The following is a 23,798-nucleotide window of genomic DNA, read 5'->3' as shown; positions in this document are numbered from 1 at the left end:
GAGAGGAGGTAGAAGCAACATGCCTGCACATCACTCTGCACACTGATGTTACATGCACCAAACACAACCTCATGCCTGCAGGTGTCCACAAGAGCTTCCCAATTGACTTCAACACCACAAGGACCAAAATCTTTCCAAAAACACCAATGGAAAAAGAAATCAGGACCTGAGATATTTCTGATGTTAACAGGGAAGGCGCAAGTCAGGGTGTTTCTTTGTGAACATTCCTGCATTGGGGCTGGACAATCCCAGATTCCTCCTTAATCATGAAATTCCAGGAGCGATGACTGAAGATGGTGCAGTCTGTTTAGCCCATTAGCAGGATCACAGCAGGCACACAACACCCTTCCCCAGCCATGATAACAGGATACTCCTCAGCTCCAGCCAGCCTCGGAGGAGTGGCAGGCACCATGCTGCCTACACCACGCAGCACCAGTTGGCCAGTGGCAAGCAGTGATGGGACACCTCAGCTCTCCAACAGCCGCCTCTCACCACCCATCCTCTCCCTCACACCAGCCCCGTTTGCTGGGAGCAGTGGTGACTCATCACAGTGCAGTGATGTTTGGACACCATGTGGTGACACAACTTCCCGCTCCTGTGACCTCCAATGGCCAAGAACCCCAATAAACTCAGCATGTTCACAGGAGGACAGATGCCACTGTACTTATTAAATTCTTACAGTCTAATGAAAAACACCCCTGCTGCTTTCAAATTGTGGAAAACATAAAGTACCTCCTTGTGCCACTGCTGCTCCTGCAGCTGCTAAAGGAGTGGGTTTCTTCCCCGTCTCCGCAAAGCCATTCCCCTCCAGAACTGCACCTTTCCCTTCTTTTTTCCCAGCAGCCGTTGAAGCAGAAGTTTCCATCTTAGATGTGCATCTTCCAGCTCAGCAACCCTACAGGACATAAAACAAAACCAGATTCTGGTCACCACTCACAAAGCAAGCAAAATCAGCTCCTGGTCACCACTCACAAAGCAAGCAAAATCAGCTCCACAAGGAAGCAGCCGATGGTTTGGCAGAGCTCAAAAGTAAATGACGAGCAGCAAAGATCACCTGGGTTTCTATCTCTAGCGGTACAGCCAAGTCCTGCAGTCACAGGCAAAAGAGACAAAACCCTGCAAAGGGATGGGTATTCTCACATCCCCCTGGCTTCAGGCAGCTGAAGACCTAAAAGGATCAGGACCAGAATATACATTATTCCCCACTTAAGCCTGGGCTACATAATAAAGGTTTACAGGTCCACAGGGCTTTCCAGGATTTAAGGACAGGTGAGATGCAAAAATGTAGTGTCTACAAAACCGATTTGTCCATCCTACACGTGACCTAGCCCACCTTAACAAAAAACTGAGTCAGCTAAAAAGTGCCAATAAAAGTACAGATAAAATTACATTTAAGGTGTTTTTTTTCTTTTCTTTTTCCCAGTTTGTGCTTATTCTGTACGCTAGCTCTGTACCAGTGCCTTGACCAGAACATTTCAACAGTGCTTACGGATAGGCCACAGCAGGTCTGCCAGACCCCGTCCAGCTCTCACTGGTGAGGATTAACATCACCAGTTCCTCTCTCACAAGCAAATTCTTCTACCCTGACCGATTGCATCTGAAAATCAGCTACATCTTTACCCCCATTACAAATGGTGAATTAAGTGCCAGTGAAAACTCCATGAAACAAGATGACACCAAAAGCGCAAATCCATGAAAAATAACTGCTCCCGCACTTTTTGGTAGCTTGATCATTTGTTCCGCATGACTCAAACTTAACTGGTCTCCCACATACGGGTATCCCAAATTTAATGTAAAAACGGGGCTTTGCTTTAATGAGGAGGCACGGTTGACTTCTGACTGCAAATACTTTTGTTCGCCCCATTTTAACTTGGTTTATTTCAAATGTCTCCACGTGACTGCTGTTTTCACAGAACCGACGGGGTTATCTGGTGCTACCAGCCTCAGGCTGGTCTTGGGAAAACCCACTGCTAATTCCTCCTTTCCTTTCTAATTTTAATGCAGATCTGCAATTTTTCACATGCAAATTTTCAGATGCAAATTTTTCAGCTCATGAGATACTCTGGAGCACACCGGCTGTTTACCTTACTGGAATTAATGGCATGAACCAAAAAACATCTGGGAAACCAGAAAACTTTTTTTGTGTGTGCGTGCAGCTAGTTTTACTGACATTGTGCCAGCTCAGACATTGCTCTTTTCACTCTGGAGGATCCACTGACTCCCGTACATCTTGGATTAAAAAGTTAACTCTCCTAAAAGTTTCAGAGCACATAAAGGTTTCAGGAACTCCCATGTGCAATCTGTAGCTTTTACCCCTTAGCTGTTCATGACCCTGGCTGTGGACACTTCATTTTGTGATTGGTTTGGGTTTTCCCTTCTCGCTATTTTGCAGGTTTTCAAGCAGGTTTCGTGCTGTAACTTCAGGACAGACAAGCAGGAAAGCGAAGATCCCTCTTTCCCTGCCACATGCTAAGCCCCACGGCTCCGCACAGCAGTGCATGGCCCCATGTTTGAGGCTCCCTCGAACCCGCTGCTGGGGACCCTCCGCACTGCTCAGGACAGGCTGTCCTAAACCACTGCCTCTGATCTACTTTAAAGCTTTCCTATAAATACAGAGCCATCCTTGCTGGCACCCCAGAGGGACCTGGCGCGTGGTGGATATGGTCCTCCAGCACTGCCACCACTGCCAGGGCTCCAGCAGGATGGCAGCCTACAGAGCAGGGAGCAGCTTACCCCAGGAACCTTCAGGCACAGCTCACGTTAATGGGACAACTAAGTGATGAATCTATGGTCAGGACTTGCAGCTGTAAACAGCAAGGCTTGCATTGGAAATGACAGGACCCACAATTACAGGCTTTACTGATGACACAAGGCTCCAGTGAATACCGAGGTGGCCCCTCAGGGTCCTGCCCCGGCATGTGCTGGGCCTGATGGCAAACACGGGATGGGTTCCTGGGGGCCAGGACTTTACAGTGGTTTAATCCAGAAATCAGGTTGGGTTACAGACCACGTATGAAATAAATACACTCGAACTGGAGGAGTATTTGACCTAGGTCTGGCAGCCTGGGCTTCTGTTCGCTAAGCAAATAAACTTCAGAGGCTATATTACTAGCCCCCCACCTGTTTCTTCTTAGTCCCTCCTTTCAAGGCTTTGCACTTTTGTTTGAAACCAGACGCTTGCCCTCGCATCCCTCCCAGCCTCCTCCCTCCCTGTTACCCTGACCCTCAGGGCAGCCTCATGCCCAAGGGAGCTTCCAGAAATTGTTCTGCTGTGAAACATGCAGGTTAGAGCCATGCTTTATTCCAGAGAGGTGCCTGAAGTGAGATCTCTAAATCCCTGCCAGAGACACCTCAGTAGGGACCCAGTTTTTCAGGTGTGTTATTTATCCAACTGGAATTGGACAAGACATCAAGCCTTTATTTGAAAATCTGACTTTTGTAGCTGCATGCTCTCTTTTCAGATTAATTATGAATTAAAAAAAAATGTTTCTTGTAAATGGTTGTATTAAAGAGGTAAATTCTTCTCAGATACTGGATTAGGAAAAAAAATAATGCAACCACTCCAATCTTACAGGGTTTAGGGTAATAAGTCTATAATTATTTTTGCTTCATAAGGGTGCTTGGAGCAGAGCAGACTGGATGAGAGGCTCCGAGTTTTCCCTTAGTCAGTAGCAACCAAAAATCTTTCTCCTTCACAGGCACCCACAACCAGAGCTGACCATCCCAGCCTAGAAGGACACAAGCATCCTCCCCGGCCGGATCCTGCCCTGCTCAGCACCTCCACCCACAGACCGTGACAGAGACCAGGGAGCAAAGGAGAACCAACATTGATTTCATATCACACCTCCCAAGTTTCATGGATGCTAGCCAAGTGTCAGTGACCAGCAGGCTCCCCTGCTGTGCTTTGGTGCAGCCTGTGATCAGGACACTGTGCTGGAGCTCCAGAGATTTAGGTTCCCATCTTGGCTCTGCTATAGTCTCCTCAGTGTCCCTGGGCAAAAAGCTTAACCTCTCTTGCAGCTGGTTTCTACAGCTGTAAAATAGGAAATAGTACTTTGCCCTGTTTGCAAAGTGCTTTGAGATCCTTGGAGGCACAAGGCTATGGAAATATTTTTATTACCAGTATAAGAAGATATATTGATGGAGGCAGTCAATCCACACCATCCAGGAGCACAACATTCATTTTTTAAGCAATACATAGTTTGCTTTCTGTTCAGTGCTAAACTTTTTCCGCTGCTCTGTGCCACACAGAATTTATAAATTCAATGACAGATTAATCTTAGCAGCGAGCCATTTGGCATGAAAAAGGGTTTCACAGGGAGCCTGCTTTTTCCTGTAAAGAGCATGCATTTAGGAGTGACTATATGGAGAAAGACCCTGTGCACTTATTTAAGCACAAGTCTCTGCCCTCGGTCATTACTCAGAATTAGAAACCCAGAATGGATTACTCAGATTGTTCCTAAGGTTTGTAGCTTTCTCTGCAGGAGGAGAGTTGGATAATTGATTTTGACACTAATACCAGCACTATTCATATGACCTGTAATACAATTCTGCAGCAACACTAAGAAGTCAGCCATCTGAAATCTGAACAAGGAAAGTGCTATATGATTTGCCCTAGACAACCCCAGCTATTTTAACAGCTGTGTTGTATATTAAAAGGGAGAAATCCCAACAGAATTAAAAACAACAAAGTCACATTTGCCTTTGAGGGAAAACAAGAAGCTGTAAACTTTCCTAATAAAACAATCCCTCCCGCTAAGTGCTCAAGGAATGGTCGAAAGTGCTGTCCCAAAACGCCTGTCTTTTGGAGGGCATCAGCCTGAGCAGGACTGCCAGCAAACTTGGGAATAAACAGAATAAACAGACACTCATCAGCCATACCCCCGCGCACTGTTCTGTTTTTTTGAAAAAGCATTATTTCCTTCTTAGGGATTTTCTTTCATCAGGAAACTCACTTCTCTTCTCCTAGACAGAGTACAAAACATAGATTTCTGCTGCCACACACACACACACACGCTTTGTTGTGAAAAATAAATCACCAATTTTGGCCACCTCTGCTCACAGACTAAGTGGCAGCATGGGAGTGAGCCTCTCTGGCAGAGGGCAGATGCTGCCAGTGACACTGTGACATGGGTCCAACCTGGAAGGGGTTTCCAAAGAAGGCTTCCAGCAACCATTCTGCTTTTGTGAATATCTTAGGCTTTCTCAGAGCAATGTCTGTCCCGTTCTTCATTTTAAGTACCTCTACCTGACATCCTCATGCACAGCTCCAGCGGCACCAGTGAGGTGCCATCACCTGCAAGGAGACACAATGGAGGTGTGTTGGCTGCTGACACCAGCACCACCCCTACCCCAGCACAGCCAGGATGAAGTTCCACTGCTGCTGTGTCCCAGTGTGACTGATGGGAGATGGGATAACTGATGGCAGCCTTGGCACAGCTTTTACCGGGTTTGTCCTCATGCACCCACAGAGAGATACTTTATCTGTTCTGCCACATCGCCACCCATGTAGGTACAACACCGCATTAGATAGCTTTTCCTGGTGTGCTGTTTTAGTTAAGATAAACAAAGAGATACTCCCACCATCTCTTCTCTTGCAGTGGACTGTGCCATACATCTAAAGCCTTCTGAATACATGACCTGCTTATGAAATTCAGTGTGAGCCCACTGTTTTGAACATTGGCTTAATACAGTGGCTGCTGTGATCCTGTTCAGTCTCCCAGGGTTTGAGCCAAATTATGTTCTCAATTACATGGAAGTAGCAGCAGTTAACCCGGTGAAGTCATAGGCTCTATAACACAGCAAAACTTGACCCCTCTGCTTTCTTTTATATCAGCAACAGCTTCAAATTACTAAAGGAAGTTTTTTTCCATACACATGCCGCTACTAAGTGCTGGAACTATCCAAACATGATGTTTGTTGCTGAAGGATCTACAAGTGTTTACAGAATATCAATCTCAGGTAAAAGCAGTGTGAATATTAATTCAGAAGTAATCGCTTTTGGGGTTCTCCAGAACAAGGTTTCCCATCTTGACATTTCTTAGAAATAGTCTGCTTGGGCCAATCCTACAGGTTGATTACACATGGAAATTAGAGCTGTATGCTGGGGCGTGCGCGTGTAGAGCAGTAGCTGTCTGTGTGAGGCCCCTGCTGCCCCTTCCAAGCTTGAGAAAGCTTCTGTGGTGGGTCCCTACCAACTTCTGGGAGAAATTATGGGGAGGGAGGAAAGGAAGCAGAGGCAACCCCATGCTGACAGAAGTGGTGTTAGGAGGGCACAGGGCTGCTCAGGTCTTCTTCCTTTTTGCTACCTCCTTCCCCAGCTCCTGCTCAGAGAGGAGCAATACTGGGCTGCCGAAGGGAGGGAGGAGGAAGCTGTGCTGGCTTTCAGCAAACAGGATAGAAAGACACACCAGTTCTGCCCACCCACCCCCAAACGTACAGCTAAAATTGCTAAGAAAGCTGGGCATTCATAAGGCTTCATCAAACTATTCCAGCCCATGGCAAAAGTTGCATCACTCAAAAAAATGAAGGGGGGTGGGGGGAGGGAAGAAAGAGACAAAAAACCCCGGGAGAGTTGGCAACACTGCAATAGTTATACAGGTTCTGGAATGTACAAAGGCTGTAATCAGAGACTTAGCATCTCTTTTGAACTTCAAAAACAACAAGTCTCTTCAAATCACTCTGTTAATTGGCTTTAAATTAAGAGTTCTAAGTTTAATGAACAAATCTTTCACGTACGGCATGAAACGGATACGCTTCTAGATTAACTTCCTGATCAACACCATCTGCCATTTCCATATGGCAACAGCACACCAAAAGCACGAGGAAGAAGCCACTCTTGCCTTACTGTGAGGGGTCAAAGTGTTCCCATGACTGCCCGGTGCTTGGCAGCATTTCTCTAATACTATAACTTCAGAACATCACCTCCAACCAGCTCCAGAAGATCTGGGGATATTCCAGGCACCAATAGGCACAACTCTGACCAGGGAGTAAAGAAAGGAGGCAAAGTATGGAAAAATATGTGATGGGAAGGAGGCATGTTTGCAAGGATGCTTGGTTGGATGTGGAAAAAGCAGGGGGGTCCTGAAGGTGAAGAGCCTGGAAGACAGAGAAGAAACAGGGGAAAAAGGGATGACCTTACAGACTAGAGTAGGTAAGACCTTACTGAAGAATATGAGTGAATGGAAGTACAGGCACAAGGCAGGCAATGGTAAATCCTGTGAAGGGAGAAGAGAGCAGCATGGGAAAGAGAAAGAAAGAGGCAGACAGACAGACCTGGTACCATAGGAGGTGGAGATAAATAGACATTCTGGGGCAGAAGCATGTCAGGCACAGCATGACATCTAGCATGCAAAGAACAGGGCACAGAGGCATGCCACAGACGGAAAAGAAACAGAAAACAATTAGGAGATTTGCAAGGAAGCAAAACAGAGAGATGCAAAGGTCTCTGATGGAAGAAATATGCCCTGCAAACAGCTTCAAGGAATGCAGCCCTGCAGCATGCTCTATCACTCTGTAGCTGGAATACCTAGACACGAGGATGCAATCCTCTGCTTCACGAGGCGCCAGGCATATGAAAGCAAACAATGTCAGATGCACCTTAGAACGAGTCACAAGTGCTGTCCCCCCTCACACTGCCACTGACCACAGTTGGCCTTCCACTTACATCAAACAGGGTGGTGAAGTTAGTGGTGGTGATCAGAAATTATCACTATATGGAAGGTCTTTAAGCATTTACCTGCCTGCTCCAGAACTAGCATTCACCAGCTGGATGCTCCTTACAGACCTTCCAGCAGGGACCACACACTAACAGGCCCTGGACAGCAAGGGTGCAATGCCAGTGTTTGCACAGGGGCACCCAGCACTCTGGGACCCCCCTGGTCCTGGGCAGGGCTGACAACTGTGGCACAGGACCGACAGGAGACATGCAGCCTTTGGGAGTGTCAACCAGAGGCCAGACTATCCTAGGACAACACTTTATGGCACCAGATGACAACACTGAGGCCACTGAATTGAAACATAATGGTTTTTCCTTTTCTAAAGCCATTCACTTTCTGGGCTGTGGTTATTAAGAAGGAGATTATAGTGAATAAAAGAACCCACATTTCACCCATTCTCAGGTTTAGCCTGCTGTTCATATTTTTCATGAACACTAATGTCACGTTAATATTGCTGCTTCCTTACAAATAGGACCAGTTTAAAAAATATCAGATAAATGTGAACCATTTCCCCACTTCAGGTATATGTTCAAGTTGCCAACCTTAGAGTCTTGAACAGAAATTATCTTTCAGATGCCGGGTTATAAATAATTACAATACAGCATCAAAACATACGGATAGACATAAAAGCTCAAAGCCAGACACAGATTCGGCACTGGTCCATGCTGAGACATGTAGGCTGGGGTACACAACTTGCCCTCCTCTCTCTCAGAAGTTATCTTTGTTTCTTACTTTGGAAGAACTGAGAAGATGGAGGAGTGGGGGCTGGAGGGAAGAGCCTTTTGTGGTGGAATGGGAAAACAAAGTCATGCTTGTACTTTTACAAAGCCAATCCTACGTGTCTTATCATGAGAAAATTTTTACTATGCGAATTCCAACATGCAAGAAAATGTCAAAGAAGATAATCAAGACACTCCTGCATTCAGACTCAATGTTAACATGCTGCAAAGATATGGGATGATGCCACCAGGTAAACAAAATTCTCAAGTGATGCATCTCCATTATAACTGGTCCATGAATTTTCACTTGTTTTTTATTTGTTTGGTTTTGTTGTAAGGGTGAGAGAACTTTATCAAAAGAGTTGTCTAAGTTTGGGGTTTTTTTGATGTAAATCCAAAGAAGTTTTCAATTTCTTGTTATAGAATTTTCTGGTTTACCCTTGCTCAAAAAAAAAAAACAAAACCCAAAAAAGAAAAAAAAAACCCAAAACACAAAACCAACCAAAACCTCACCCCAAATATTACCTGTATGTGCATTCATGTATCTAATGAAAAACTATTGTTTACTATTGTTTTCATTTTAGGGAACCTTTGCACACCAGAATAGGAAAAGAAAAAAGAAATTAAAATGAAGAAAAAAAAACAAAAAACAACAAACCCAAACCCCTTCATCAAATCTTTGTGCTCCAACAAGAGCAGAAACTGTTAATAACTAACATGTCAGATAAAAACATCTGTGGTTCTTGGCAGATATACCAGGGTGGGTAACAATTAAACACAGACTGTTTAAGACCAGGGTAGAAGACCAGCAGTTAAACTGTTTACAACTAAATTAGACTCCAAATCCAAATCAGTAATAATTAACCTATTGACTTTTCAGCAGGTTTATAAGTAGAAGATACTAAGAAAGTAAATTGCACATACTACAAGTGGAACAGAAACTCTGAACAGAGATGTTCAGGCAGGTTCCGTAGAGTGGGTGAAGGTCAGCACAGGAGATTTGGCTAAGAGGAAAAGAGCTGCCTTGAAATCAGATTTGAGGGAGCTTTTGAGATGGTGGAAGTGTATGTTTTGTTGGCTGGTGGTGACTGAAGGAGAATCCTCTCAGGGTTTCACTTCCGTGCTCCAGTAGTTCGGGCACTTTCAACTCTCATGAATGAAACCCCAAATACAAACCACATGCAGTGAAGTTTAATGGGTTTGCTTTATGTAGGGTGGGATGAGTAATACTGTCTTGTAGTGACTAGTCCATCCAGATGACATTGAACAGGCTCCAAAGCTTGCATAAGAAAACTCTCATTTGGCTCAAGGAAGGAAAACCTTTATTTTGAGTAATGAAAGATGAAGGACTGCATCCTTGCAAAAATCCCTATAGCAACTGTGTTCTTTCAGAACATGTTTCATTACAAAATTTTGATTTATTTTTAAACTTTCCAGTTCACTTCATCATCCTATTGAATCCTCCCTCTGGAGGCACACGTGTAAGTATGTAGAAGAGAGAAGCCTGGGAAGGAAACAAAAATGTAATTAAAAACAAAAAAGCGACACTTCAATTGGCTCGTTTTCCTCTGCTGAATACATACACCACACAAGCTGCTATTCCACGCTGTGTAGAAACACATATTGTCTTTATAAGACTATAGTTGCCAGCTGAAGGCAGGATGCAGACCACATAAAATGGTTGGCAGTTCATAAATGGGAGAACGGAGAAAAATTCATCCAGATGATGGGAATGGGAGAAGAGCTTCTGACAGGATCATAGAGTATTTGGGGTTGGAAGGCACCTAGGAGGTCATCAAGTCTGGCCTCATTCTCACAAGTAACGGAATATTTTCAAACCCCAAAACTGTTGAAATATCTGACAGCTGATGTATTAGGAGAGGACAGAGCTATATGGGACGTACCCGTGAACTGCAACGCAGCCTGGTGTGCAAGGACACAAGCACACCACTGAAGACAGATTCAAGAACAACCAAGAGTCCTTGCAAGGAACGTTATATGAGGGAGAATGGAATTAATACTCTGAACAGCGCTGATTTCTGAGAGCTGTGACTCAAATTACAGGGCCATATGTGATTCCAAAAATGAATGGTTAAGTAAGTGGTGAAAGGCAGAGCCCCTCTGTTTTCAGCAGTGCAGGTCCATCTTCTACAGAGAAAAGAGACTGTACAATGTGGCTGGCTGTCATTTCAGTGGAAGGGAATAAGTCTTTCAGGAGACAGGCTAGAGTATTCAGGAGGGTATTAAGCTAATGACAAAAGACAAGGGTGAAAATGAGCACTCATTTAGCCAGAAATCAAGATGTCAAGATTAAAATTAATCAAGGTACCAAGGGACTCAAAGAGAAGAGATTCCTTAATTGTGTAGAGTCTAACGCCATGAACCCGAGTAATAAACAAGAAGTGAAATAGCTCATTTAATACACAAATTAGCCCTGACCAGTATTACTGAATCTGGTCGAACCATTCACATGATTGGAAAGCTACAGTCATTTCGCTTATCAGTGACTGGGAACAAATACAGAGTCATGAAGTTTGTCAGTGACAAACGACTGCAGACACAGTAAATAAAGATGACTGCTTTGTACCAGTGACCTGCTCTCTATCCCTAGATGGGCTAAATACAAAGATTAAATATTTTGAATTCACCACATACAAGGCTACACATCTGGCAAACAATTGATTAAAATGAAGACTGTGTTTTGAGAAACACTGACTGGAGACAGCTTAAAGCTCATGGTGGGCAAACAGTGGCTGACAACCTCTATGGAGGTTGCTGCTACCCAAACTACTAAAGGAAAACGTGTTTGTCTACGCAGGTTTTGGGAGGTTATAATGCCTCTCTGTCTAATCCTGAATTGACCGTTAAAGTAACACTACACCCAGCTCCGGTATCCACAATTCAAGCAGAAAGATGAAAATTGCAAAGGCTCCAGTGCTATCCATGAGAAAAATGAAAGAGAGCTCAAGGGAGAGGTGCTTGCAGGATGACCTGATCAGTAATATTAATGCATATATAATCAACAAAAATCTGGTAACAGATGCTTTTTGACCCAGAGGTAAGGGACATTACAAGAGTCTATAGCTAAACCAGTTACAGTTACCGAATACCAAATACAAAGACTAAGAGCTAGAAGTTAAACTAGAGAAATTCAGATTAGGAACAAAGCTCCCAGTTTCAACAGAGAAAAGCGTTGGGTTCAGGCCGGTGACAGACTCTCTAGCACTGTGGAGCTATTTTGTTCAGATATTTTTCCAGAAGCCCTGCTGTAGCCTAAGACTTATTGGACTGGATAGGGGAAGTCCTCTGACAGTGTTATAGAGAAAGTTAGACTAGATCAGCATCTTGATCCTCTGTGATCCTCTGCACCTGTATATCAGTGTGTTATAAATGGTTGATTTGCCATACCTTCACAGATCAAAATATCTGCATTTATAATGAATGGATCTTACCATGCCTGTCTCTGCTGATTAATGAAACTAACTTCTACCTTCCAAATTCTCTGTTTTTTTCCTTTTGTGATAAAGACTTAACAAGACTCAAGTAATAAATATCTCCCATAACACTGATAAACTCTAAGGTGTTTACATCCTGCTAATAGCAATGTTGCCGAGTATACATTCCTTTACTATGCAGTTATGTCTACCATGCTACAAGTATTTTGATGACCAAGACAGATATAAAACCATTCACCAACAGAATATCATGCAAGTTTTACTGGGTAGCCTACAAGAACTGACTTGGTTTCTTGGTCTGGCAAGTAGCTGCTAGCATCAAAAAAAAGGAAAGAAATAACACTTTATTTCATTTTCTTGTTATAAAAGCTAAGGGAAAAACCTCCCTTCTCAACCCCAGCACTGGTGTCTCCACAGCCTACAGAAGACTGGAAATATAAGGAGGTCTGATCCCCCCACTGCCCTGTAGTATCTGCTTCACACAGAAAACAAGCTGGGCTGACATGATGTGGACATCTCGTGTCCACAAAACTTACTGGAACAAAACCCAGGCTAGCAGTAAACTTTTAGCAAACGTCAGCAGGTTGCTATGGCTCAGAGGAATGGTTTAGGAACCATGTTGTGTGCGCAACTGGGCAGCTGAAGCAAGCGAAGCAGAAGAGCAGTGTTTGGTGGTAACCAGGCCAGGGGCTGAGCACTGGAAACTTTACACACTCCTGTTGGGTCCCCACAGCTATTCAGAGGCTACACCAGACTGGGGCACAGTGACTGCTGTGGCCACTAGACAACACAGACAAAAAGAGATGGTTTTTGTTATTTCATTACATAAGAGTCAAATCAGTAAGGCTAGCCTGAGAAGACCCTGTAAATACTTCCTCGTTGTTTACTTTTGTTCCTCAATACTATCTAATTTAAAACAAAATGCAAAGGATTAATATAAATTCTTCAGGACAGACACTTTCATAGGAGCATGTGTACAGGAACACATACACACATATATACATAGCTTTTTAGTACTGGCAGTGATATTTATTATTTACCTTGTAGTTATTGCACATTATTTCTATTGTATATTAATGCATATGATAATTATATTCTATCTCTGTATCTTTTTTTCTGTATGCAAGCTTGTTGAGTTCTTCCTAGAGAAAACAGTCAAAACAAGATAAGTCTTTTACCTCCCATGTACAACTCCCTCCCTGCTCTTAAAGATTCATCTGCTCTTCTTCTCTAATCACCTCACTCCCCCACAACCATCCACTAAACCATGTCACGGCCACTTTTCTTGCTCTCTTTACCCTTTCTCTCTTTTCCTTTTTCTTTTTTTCTGCTCTTTCTTCCTCATGAACCTGGTCTGCTTTGGTGTGCCTCTCCCTAAAAACAAAATCCCACTTGTGCCTGTAACTCTCATTCCATCTTCCTCCTCATCCACAGCTAAGCTGTATCCAATCTGCTGCACCCAGCTGCCCCTGGAATTTCTTGCCATTAAATCTTTTGCACATTTTACTCGCACATCAACCTAGTTCAGACCTGATTCCTTCCAACCACATAGAATCCTCAGTCTGCCTCTCAAAGATCTTCTCACAGCAGTCTGGCCATGGTTAGAAGGTGGCAAAGGATGCCAAATACTGTAGAGGTGGAGAGCATCTTGTTTGTTACTTAAGTCTGAAACCTGGGGTGGTCTTCAAGTTCCTCCAGCCTCACTATAAGACTCTGCTTCTGGGCCACATCTGACTCCTGATTCTGCCTTCTGCACAATGTCTCAAACTTTGGTGCTTCCTTGAGCTTCCTGCCACTCACCTACACATCTGAACTCAAAACACCAGCCTCTAAGCCATTCATTTTCATTTACAGCAAGTTCCTTTAACATTGGCTCTAATGAGTACAAAGCTGATTTCACAGCCATTCAGAATGTGGGAGCAAAGAGCATTTTCCTAACTTGTCACTTTGTTCCTGTCACTTTGCTTTACATCCTTTGATAGCATGCTCTTTTGTTTTGCTTCAACCATTGTCTCCTCTTTCAAAGCCCTTCAAAGCCTACCACACTATGCTTTCAGTCTCATTGGCTTCAGGGAGACTTCAGCAAATGCATATGCGCTTTCTTCAGTCAGGGCCTAAATATGTGTTCTTTGAGTCTGTCTGGTCTTACAGACCGGAGATAGCCATCCACTCACAATCTCATTCATAACTAGGTTTTACCAATGAAACTACTGACTTGCAGTGCCTTCTGTTCTACTACAGGTCTCCAAGATGAGAATCAGATCCCCTTGGAAAATCAAGAACCAGTGAATGTATCTGTTATGATCCGTTGTTCTGGTTTTAGGAGAAGTACTAAGGTTCTTCAGCTAACTGTATTTTTTCTCAAGTAAAGGAATAATCATTTGCATAACTAATTTATAATTATGATAACTCACTTGTCCCTCACTAAAAGAAAGAGCATATTTCTTATACCTCCTTGCTCTCTGCATAACACACAGTGTCAGGGCACCTTGACATTCAAAATTATACACTAGAAATACTGAAACACTTCTTCAAGCATTCATCCTAATTGCTGTCATAACCTAGCACTTGACTGAAAAACAAGTTAGTTTTTTCTCTACTGAAGAAATTAAACATATGTTATCTCCCATCTCTACAGTCATCCATTTCAGTCCAAATTTTCACAGAACTGAAGACAGAACAGGGATGGGGCACATGTCATCAGCTATAGATGCCAACACAATTTCTTGTCTTTAAACCTTGTCCACAGCTACCTAACATTTGGTACCACTTTGTCCTCCTCGGTTCTTCCCAGCCTTTCGTGCACTACAAGCAAGACAGCTCAACACGCTTTCTCTTTTGGAGCCTGTATCTCCACTACAAACTCAGATTTTCACAGATTTATTGCTAGCTTATAAAATGGTTATTAGAAAAACTGTTAGAGAAAAATGTATCTTTTGAAAGCAAAAGTTGTTGGCCATCCCCATCTCATTAGTGGTATACTGAGAAAACATTAGATATCATCCCGTAGCACTCTCGTAACCAAAGATCAGTCTTTGTTTACGTGAATATATACAGGCAAATGCCCTCAGAGAAAAAGACCTGAAGCACACACAGGGTTGGCTTTTCATCACTGCACCCCACGGAGATTTTTTAGAATAGAGGACTGGTAGCTGTGAACACTGGTTAATGTTTAAGCCTTCCCTTTTTCTGGCCAGTGCAATGATGCAAAACAGACCCAAAGCCACATGGCTCCTGACCCGTCTTTTGGTTGGAACCTGGACACAACCATTCATCCAGTGTGCCTTGGAGAAAACTCTTCCAGTTTTACCAGACCTGTGGCCTTTCAGGCTGCAGCCCCTACAGCTACACAACTGCACTGGCAGCTGAAGGCATACTTTGGGACTGTGAGAATCAGCAATCAAAGGAACAAATCATCGGTAACTCCAGCACCAGGTAACTCCAGCACCATATGCAAATTACAGTGTGTGAGACCTCAAAGCAAACAACATCGTGTAAATAACTTCAGGGAAAACACACAGAGGAAGAGGTCTATTTGTTAGAGGAATAAATGATCCCCGCCTCATCAGGTGCAAAGGAGCAGCCCTGGGCTCGCCGGACAGGACACTGCCCCCCTGTCCCCCCTGCTGCGCTACCAAGGCACTGTGTCTTTGCCAAGAATCGTGACTGTATTACTGATAAGCACGAAACTCTGTACAGAATTAACTGCAGCACCTGCTAATGGAGAAAGTAGAATAAGCTACAACCTACTGAGAGAAGTGATAAAACAAACATGCAAAAAGTTTCCGTTACTTCTAAAAAAAACCCAAAACGCAGTTTCCTGAAGTACCTAACCCTGCCCCTGTGCAACAGTGCACAAGGAACCAAATAGACACCTGTATTGGGCTTGCACGGCAAGGTTTGGGTAGCCAGGGGGCCACAGGGGTGGCTTCTGTGAGGAGATGCCAGAAGCTTCCCCCATGTGCGATGGAGCCCATGACAGCCGGCTCCGAGACGGACCTGCCGCTGGCCAAGGCTGAGCCCATCAGCCACAGCGGCAGCGCCTCTGGGATAGCACTGTAAAGGCGAGGGAAAAGTTGCTGCAATTGCAGCCAGCGCGAGCAGTGAGAATGTGGGGGAGAAACAGCCCTGCAGCCCCCCAGGCCAGGGCAGAGGGAGGGCAGGAGGGGCTCCGTGTGCCCGAGCAGATGCCCCGGCAGCCACAGCGAAGCCCCCGGCGAGGCGGGCTGTCCCCTCGGCCCACGGAGGGCACCGGGGGAGCAGATCCCCCCGCAGCCCGGGCAGGGCCCCGCGGGGGCAGGGGGTGCCCGCAGCCCGAGGGAAGCCCCGGCTGGGGCAGGGTCGCTGGCAGGGCCTGTGCCCCCGCGGGGGACCCCGGCTGGAGCAGCCTGTGCCTGAGGGGCTGCGCCCCGCGGGGGGACCCCGGGCTGGGGCAGGGCAGGGTGTGAGGAGCCCCCCCCGAGGGGGAAGGGGGGCAGAGACCAGGGCTGAGGGACTGACCCCGGCCCCAGGAGAGACACCGGGAGGGAGGCTGTGCCCGGGGGGAGGGAGGGGAGGGGGGAAGGTGGTTTAAGATTTCGCTGTATTTCTCATTACCCTCCACTGATCTGACCGGTAGTAAGTTAAACGAGTTTCCCCAAGCCGAGCCTGCTTTGCCCGTGACGGTCACTGGTGAGCGACCCCCTGCCCTAATCCCGGCCCAGGAACCTTTCGCTGCATTTTCCCTCCCCGGCCCAGCTGAGGGGACAGGCAGAGCGGCTGCAGCGGCACCCGGCACCCAGCCCGGGCCAGCCCAGCACAACACCAAAACAGAACTAACTATTGCCCTGTTGGTTTTGCTATTGTCAAAGTTGAGGGGAAAATAAAGTAATGATCAAAAGTGGGTTTTTTTAATGCAATTTTGCTTCCATGACAGTATTTAAGGATAGACAGATGACCAGTCAGACAGCTTTTCATTCAAATCCATCTTAACACAGAGTGAAATGGTTCCAGAAGTACCTTTTTGCTATATATTCACTATAAAAGGAACCAAAATGACTAGCTTCAAAGAAGGCACCAAAATTTATGCGAGGTGAATAGTATATGATAGTCCCATACATCCAACAAGAGAGCTTCACACTACACCCATTTAACACGTTGAATCAAATTTCCTTTGGCTTGCACACTCTGATTGCCCTGTTGATCACCCCTTTACATCCACAGTGTCTTAACCTCCCCTGATCACAGCAGCACACAGTACAATTGCTTTTCATGCCAGCCTTGGAAAATTTCTCTATTGTACCTTCGTGGAAGGGGGTTGTACCATCCAACTAATTCTGCTCTGCAATATCACTGCTAATCCCCAACATCCTTAATAAATGCAAACACACACTTCTCCAGAGCTCTGTTCCCAGAGCAGCTTAACTTTGTACTGATACGTGATAGTGACAACCAGAAAGGCGTGGAGGTTTCTGAAGAGCTGCTCTATGCAAGCACAGGAAATATGCACAACCAGGTACTTGCAGTCGCTTTTCTCATCTAGTTTTGACTTTTATCGGTCTTGGGTCCTCTGAGCGATCAAAAAGTCTTGCCTGTCCCTCCTTCCCACATTTGTTTCTCTGACCCACAAAATCCCGCTGCTGTAGCTTCCAGCTTTAACTTTCACCTCAGACAGAACCCTCGCTGAGAAAAAACAGAAAAAGCCCTCTCATTCTCCAGTCCTTCCCAAAGTGTCCTGACCTGCCAGTAAATCCCCAGGGTTGATGCATCTCACCTTCCATAGCCGGCTCCTTTGTTCTGCAGAGGGAGTGTCACTGTTGTGCACCCCGACAGAAGAGGCTGGAAAAATTCTCCTCACAGCTGTCCTGTGAAGTTTCTACCTGTTTGGTGAGCATTTGAAGTTTGGAGCCTGACGATGCACCTCTCCGCAAACACCAAGTCATGCCATGATGCAGCAGTTATGTATCCTTGCACAGACAGACTCCCCAAATTGTCACATCGCTGCCTAAGGACTGTCACGCCGCAACAGACAAATGGTCCCGCTCATCCAACACCCTGTCTGACAGCAACCAGTGATGGATTCTTCAGACTAAAATACGAAAAGGTCATTTTCTCTGCTTGATATTAGAGCAAGGTAGCAGAGGGCAAGGAATTTTGCAAGCTGGGGCAGCAGATGATCTCTTTGTGTTATGTGAGGTAAAGTAAGAAAATAGGGGAGGACTCTCTGTCATAAAGCTTGAGCTTATTCGTTCGTAGGCAGAAAGTACTTAGAGATCCTCAGATCGAAGATGATACAGAAGCACAAATTATTATCATTAGAGCTTCTCTAGATCTGAATACTGCTACCAGAAACACTAGTACCTTATCATAGCAAAATCTCAGTCTTTCTTGCAACATGCAGAACTACATGCTATTTTACTAAATGCACTGCAAACATACTTTCACTTCTCAAGTTAATCACAATTGCCTTACGGGAGATTAACACCGTAAAGCACTTTCACAGCTGACGTGTCTTTAAAAAAATTCCCAGAGTTAAACTTGTATAAATAATGTAAGTGACATGGAATATAATTATTAAATGTTGTCATTTTGGAAGAAAATTAATTAGCAATAGCTGTAGCTGTCTTGTGTCTATTTAAGCAGTGTGCATCTCAATTAAATTTTAATTGCAACAGATTCAGTCACAGCAGGGAAAAGTGATGGAAATGAAAAGCAGCCTGATCCTATATTGCTGTCTACAAAAGAAAGTGTAGTAGACACTGGGGGGGGGAGGGGAGGAGAGAGGCAGGAAGGTAAGAAAGCAAATTCACAGAACCATGCTGCTGCGCAGTCAGGGTGCTCAGCTCCAGTGGGTGCAGTTTGTTCACAAAGCAGCTGACTGGTATTGGACACCAGCAAAAGCAGAAGTAAAACCAGCTGCTGTTGGAAGAGCTATTGCTTCATATCATGGTAGATATGTTTGCATACCCACTGTTGTGTGAGGGACAACATCGTTCTCCACATTACTGTGCCCTTTGCTTTCACCACGTCCTTGAAGTCATCCTGGAGGACCCTAAAAACATGGGCAGGACTGAGAGGGGCCTTCCTTAAGAACGAACCAGAAATATCTTGATGACAAAGTCCTTCTGAAGCTCTAAGTCACTAGAGGTACAAAGATTTGAAGAGGAACATACACCCCCGAGGTGACTTTGAGAAGCAGCTGGGGTCCTATACAGCTTTGTTTATCTTCTCTAACAAAGGCAAAGCGTAACTCAGGTATTGCCATCATTCACACGTGGAGGATTTTGAATGTCCATGACAAAATGTTTTAAAGAAATTATACAGCCAGGAGTTAGGTACCCAGCCCACCTCTGCACGTACGAGATGTTCCAGAGTATCCCTAAACAGTCCAGCAGCCAACTCACTACACTCTTGAATATACCGACCTATGTCTTCACTAGCATATTGAAAACAGAGCTTTTTCCTCCATCATTCATTCGAGGTGCAAGTTAACTACAGCCTGCTTACTTGAATGAATAATTCACATCTCGGACAAAAAGAAAAAAAATAATCAACTATTGCTGCAGAATCCCAAGTTCATTTATGACTAGTAAATAAAACAAAAATGAAGTGTTCTGGCATTAAAACTTGGGCTAATTAAAAATACTTGCTGAATAGAACATCATAGAACTACATATATATTCTTGAAATACTTCTGTTAGGACTTATTCAGCTTCCAAATGAGACAAATATGTTCCTTCCAAATTCCCAGGGCACATTCTCTGTCAGCCTGAAAATCAAGTTATATTGTTTCTGACTGACATCATAATTATAATGTAAATTTACAATACTTGATAATTTTGTTGATGATGCTAAAGTCATAACAGAATCTAACTCATTCTTCTACCAGTATGCAACTCTGCCCGGACATAGAAAGTGTTGCTTTCTGCTGTCAAAAATGCTTATATTAAGTATAGAAATAGTGATGATGATAACAATAGTAGTCATAATAACAGTTCTGTCACAGTCTTACAATGCTACTAAGGTATAGGTATGATACAGCCGTGGTGAAATTAAGATTTCACAAAAATTTTATACATCTGATCTAGGTTTATTTTAAATACAGACAATTCAACTGCTGCTTTGTTACCAAAGGCTTAGATTAGAAGTGAAAATAAGCATGAATACTTTATCCGGCATGAGAGTCTGCAGTTATAACTCTGATGGAGCCAAACACTTCCTAGTAGTGGCAGACTGTATAATACAGCTTGGGAAGTTCAGGCTGGACGTTCAGAAAAGGTTTTTCTCTAGGAGGGCCATGCAGTGCTGGAAGAGGACACCCTAAGAGGCTGTGGCAGCTCCGTCCTTAGAGGTTTTTAAGATTCAGCTAGACAAGCCAGAGCCTACTTGACCTGGTGTTGATGACAGTCCCCACTGAGGCTGGAGGCTGGACTAGAGCCCCCCACAGGTCTCTGCCCCCTGAAATTTCTAGGATTCTGTCTACACAAGTGGAGTTGAGAAATCCCAATGCTCTAGAAGTTCATCCGGTTAGCTAAGGATGCTTGGTTGAAATGTTCCGTGTTCACAAATTTCAGAGTGCCTGTTCCAAAGGTCACTGTCACCAAACTACAGGGAAGCTGCCAGGTTTACCACTATGTCTTTATGCTAAAAACAATCTGAACTACACGAGAAGTAATGTGAGACAATCTGCATCAAAGGTACAACTGACGATGAACAAGCTGAAACATGATTTCAAAATATTACTTCCTTCTTTAAAAACATAACAAAACAAACCCCAAAACACTTAACTGGAGAAACATTTAACTTTCAAACAAGATGATCAGCAACTTCTTTCCTTCTGCAAAAAAATCCCAAACTGGACAAAAAAACCCCATGGCCTAATTTACAAAAGTCTGCAATATTTTTTTAAAGGTTATCAGATGTTTTCTATCCCAGCATAGCTAAAGCCCACAGAGGAGACAGCCTGTTCGCTGGAACATATCCTGATCTCGCAGATCTAACACATAAAGCATGTGCCTCTTTGTGTACGACATTCACATAAAATTTATATGTAAGCTTCCTGAATGTTTTCAAATACACTAAATAACAGTGTGTAATTTTATAAATCTCTGTTAGGTTTTCTGCATACTAATATATAATTATGTGCAGGTTTTCCTCTGCCTACTTTTGTCTGCTACTAACTGGGACTTAAGGCGATTCTTGTTTCAAACGTTTTCCAGCTCACCGTAAAGCTAAACGCATATAAACTTCAGATCCCGAATCAGACTGCTGAGCATACCTTTCATCACATTGCATTATTTGGTCTTCATTTAGCTGTCACAAAACCATTTCCTTTCGTCTACAGATTAATTACAGCCTGGTGAGGTTTCAGCACAAATACCTTTGCCCATTGGAGCCTCTGCAAAGACACAGTGATTCATGCAGTATCTATGCCTCTGGAAGGGAAAATAAAGCTGAGGCAGGACATGCAAGCTGTGAGTGGATCCGATATCAAAAGAGCTGGAGCCTCCAGTGAACACCCAGCCATACCAACACAAATAAGTTTCTGCACGACTTGTGCAAGAGCCACAGCTAAACATGAGCCACCGCTTTAGTTTGGCACTAAGCTGATTTAGCTATACCATTCATCCATCTAGGGCTAAAGATGACAAGGCAGGAAGCGTCACTCAGTAATGAATTATATGTGACACAAAAAAGCCACAGGTGTGGTTTGAGAGACTATGCGTGCAGCCGCTGCAGCCCTGGATTCCAGTTAATTGCTGTAAGTAACTATGGAAAATGGACAGTGGGAAACTTCGTAGAAATGCGGAGAGCGAAGCAGTCCAAGAACACATTCCCACTTGTTCAAAGCAGCGAGATACACCATTTAAACATGTGTCAACTGTATCTGATGACGACCATGTCAGTATATTAGGTCTGGATGGTTAAATACAAAGGGCTCGATTCTTTGCGGTGCCAGAGCCGTGCTGTCAGCGAGCTGGCCGCCGCTGCCTGCCTCGCAGCTGCCTGCCGGCCACAGGCAGGGCTTTCACTGCCGCCGCTCGCAGCTCGCAGGCTGACGCAGTCTGGCAGCGCAGCACAGAGCAGCCCCTGCCTGCCCCTCTCCCACGGGTGCACACGTCTGCAGTCTCCTCTGCCAGCCTGGGACGGGGCAGGGGGCTGCCCTGAAACACAGTCAACCCTCTGCTTTCTGCCACTTTCTTGCTTGGGGCCCGCTGGAAAGTTCCTGTTCTTTACAAGTAATGGGGATGGGAGAAAGGGAAACAAACACAAGGATTTTTACATATTAAAACCCCAGGTACATGTGCTACATAAGCCAGAGCTTCTAATAACTAAAGGTGACAGAGCAGGTCCTGACTTCTGATCGGGTCTGGGCACAACTCTACAGTGGCCTTGACAACATCACCCCTCTGCCACGACCTCCCGGCAAAACCATCCCGACAGTCCTCTGCCAACTCCTTCCCGTTGCGCAAGCAAAGCTGTTTTACCAGCTGCCACTTGTGTGGCCCATTTGGGAAATAAGGGCTGTGCAAAAGATCATGGATCCAGCTGAACTCATCCTTACAATCACCGAGAGCTAAATATATCAGTGAGGTTGATGTTTGCTCACCTTTTCTCCTTAAAAGCAAAATACCCTTACCCTGGTGGCAAGTCAGCTCAGCCTCCATTCCTACCACACAAGAAATCTCTCAAAATGCTGACTTCAGGACAAAAATTTCACTGCCAGAGCCCTCAAAATGCACGCATCCTTACTCCACACTCCAACCTGTCTCGCTGTTGCCTAAAAGACAGTATATTAGATCCCCTGAATCACCTCGTACAAGTCTGATGAGACATCCAGAGCACAGCAATCTCAAGTCCAATGTCTGCTGCTTCCTCAGTGATATTCAGTGTAATTTTTTTAACCCTTTGGTGGAGAGGAGCTTTGGTTTTTATGTCAACCTATATTCCCCCCGAGAGAGGTTCATCTGCTGCGTAGGGACCCTGTGGCTCTCAGGCAGGTACCCAGCGAGCTCCACCCAACCACCAGGGACAATCCCAGCAGTATTCTGGCCTCAAAACCACACAGAACAGCTAGTCCTTTCCAGTGTGATGTCCTTGCCAACAATAATCAACTAGCGTTTTGGAGAAATCACCAAAAGAGAGGTTTTATTGTCTGGCTTTAAAGGGTATTAAATATTTGCAGCCCTCTTCAGTAACAAAAGACACAAAGGGGGGGGCAGGGGGGGAGGTCCCACTTCTTTAGTTGTTTGTGCTGAATTTGGAAAGGTTCCTGGATCAAAGCTCAAAAAGCTGCAAGTTTATGGAAGGCACATTAGCAACTTAGTGAGGAGAAATTAGTGAACCGTGTAAGAAAGACAACTGACCCAATCCAGAGGATCTAATCAATAGACAAACTTCAGGAAGAACAATTCACCAAGAGGAAGTGTGCTGAGACCCTTCAGACAATTCAATGGGAGCCACCCTGAACTCAAATCCAAGGCAGGTCACAGTGCAGAAAAGCACCAACAAGAGGAGATATATTTTAATTCATTAGATTGTATTTTACAAGAAACGGAGCCTCTAGGGAAGCCATTATTCTCATATAGATGTACTCCTGTGAAACAGGAGAAAAAATACCTAGACTCCCTGATGCGAGAGGTCAAACAATTACAATTTCCTTAATTTCATATCCAGTTGGGAAATTAAACAACAGAACTATGAAAGCTTTACACTTCATTTTGAGGAAAGTGGCAATTTAAATTAATTTTTTTAATGTCATAAGAATCGATGCGTGCATAGAGGAGGGGGCTTTTCCCCAGTGACCTTCCCCACCACCCTTTTTAAACAATCTTGCTCATTCAGTGGAAAAATAAATAAATAAATCAGAGGAACATGAAGTCTTTCAAGAAAGACCAATCCCTTCACAGACAAAGCACGAAGTATTG

At 44.5% G+C, this 23,798-nt stretch overlaps 1 protein-coding gene across 2 annotated transcripts in view; it reads right to left on the bottom strand.

Annotated features, from left to right (window-relative positions):
• Positions 1–23,798, bottom strand: part of GLI2 (GLI family zinc finger 2) — a 199,747-nt gene that overhangs the window by 145,562 nt on the left and 30,387 nt on the right. For both annotated transcript variants that reach the window (XM_056350159.1, XM_056350160.1), the window contains exon 2: positions 733–895. In XM_056350159.1, coding sequence (XP_056206134.1) covers positions 733–865 — 133 coding nt within the window. In that variant the 5' untranslated portion in view covers positions 866–895. The remainder of the gene's footprint in view (positions 1–732; positions 896–23,798) is intronic.

This window comes from Falco biarmicus, chromosome 8 (genome assembly GCF_023638135.1).
Source record: "Falco biarmicus isolate bFalBia1 chromosome 8, bFalBia1.pri, whole genome shotgun sequence".
NCBI lineage: Eukaryota > Metazoa > Chordata > Aves > Falconiformes > Falconidae > Falco > Falco biarmicus.
The sequence above is the reverse complement of the archived record's forward strand: the minus strand, read 5'-3'. Positions and strand labels throughout refer to the sequence as shown.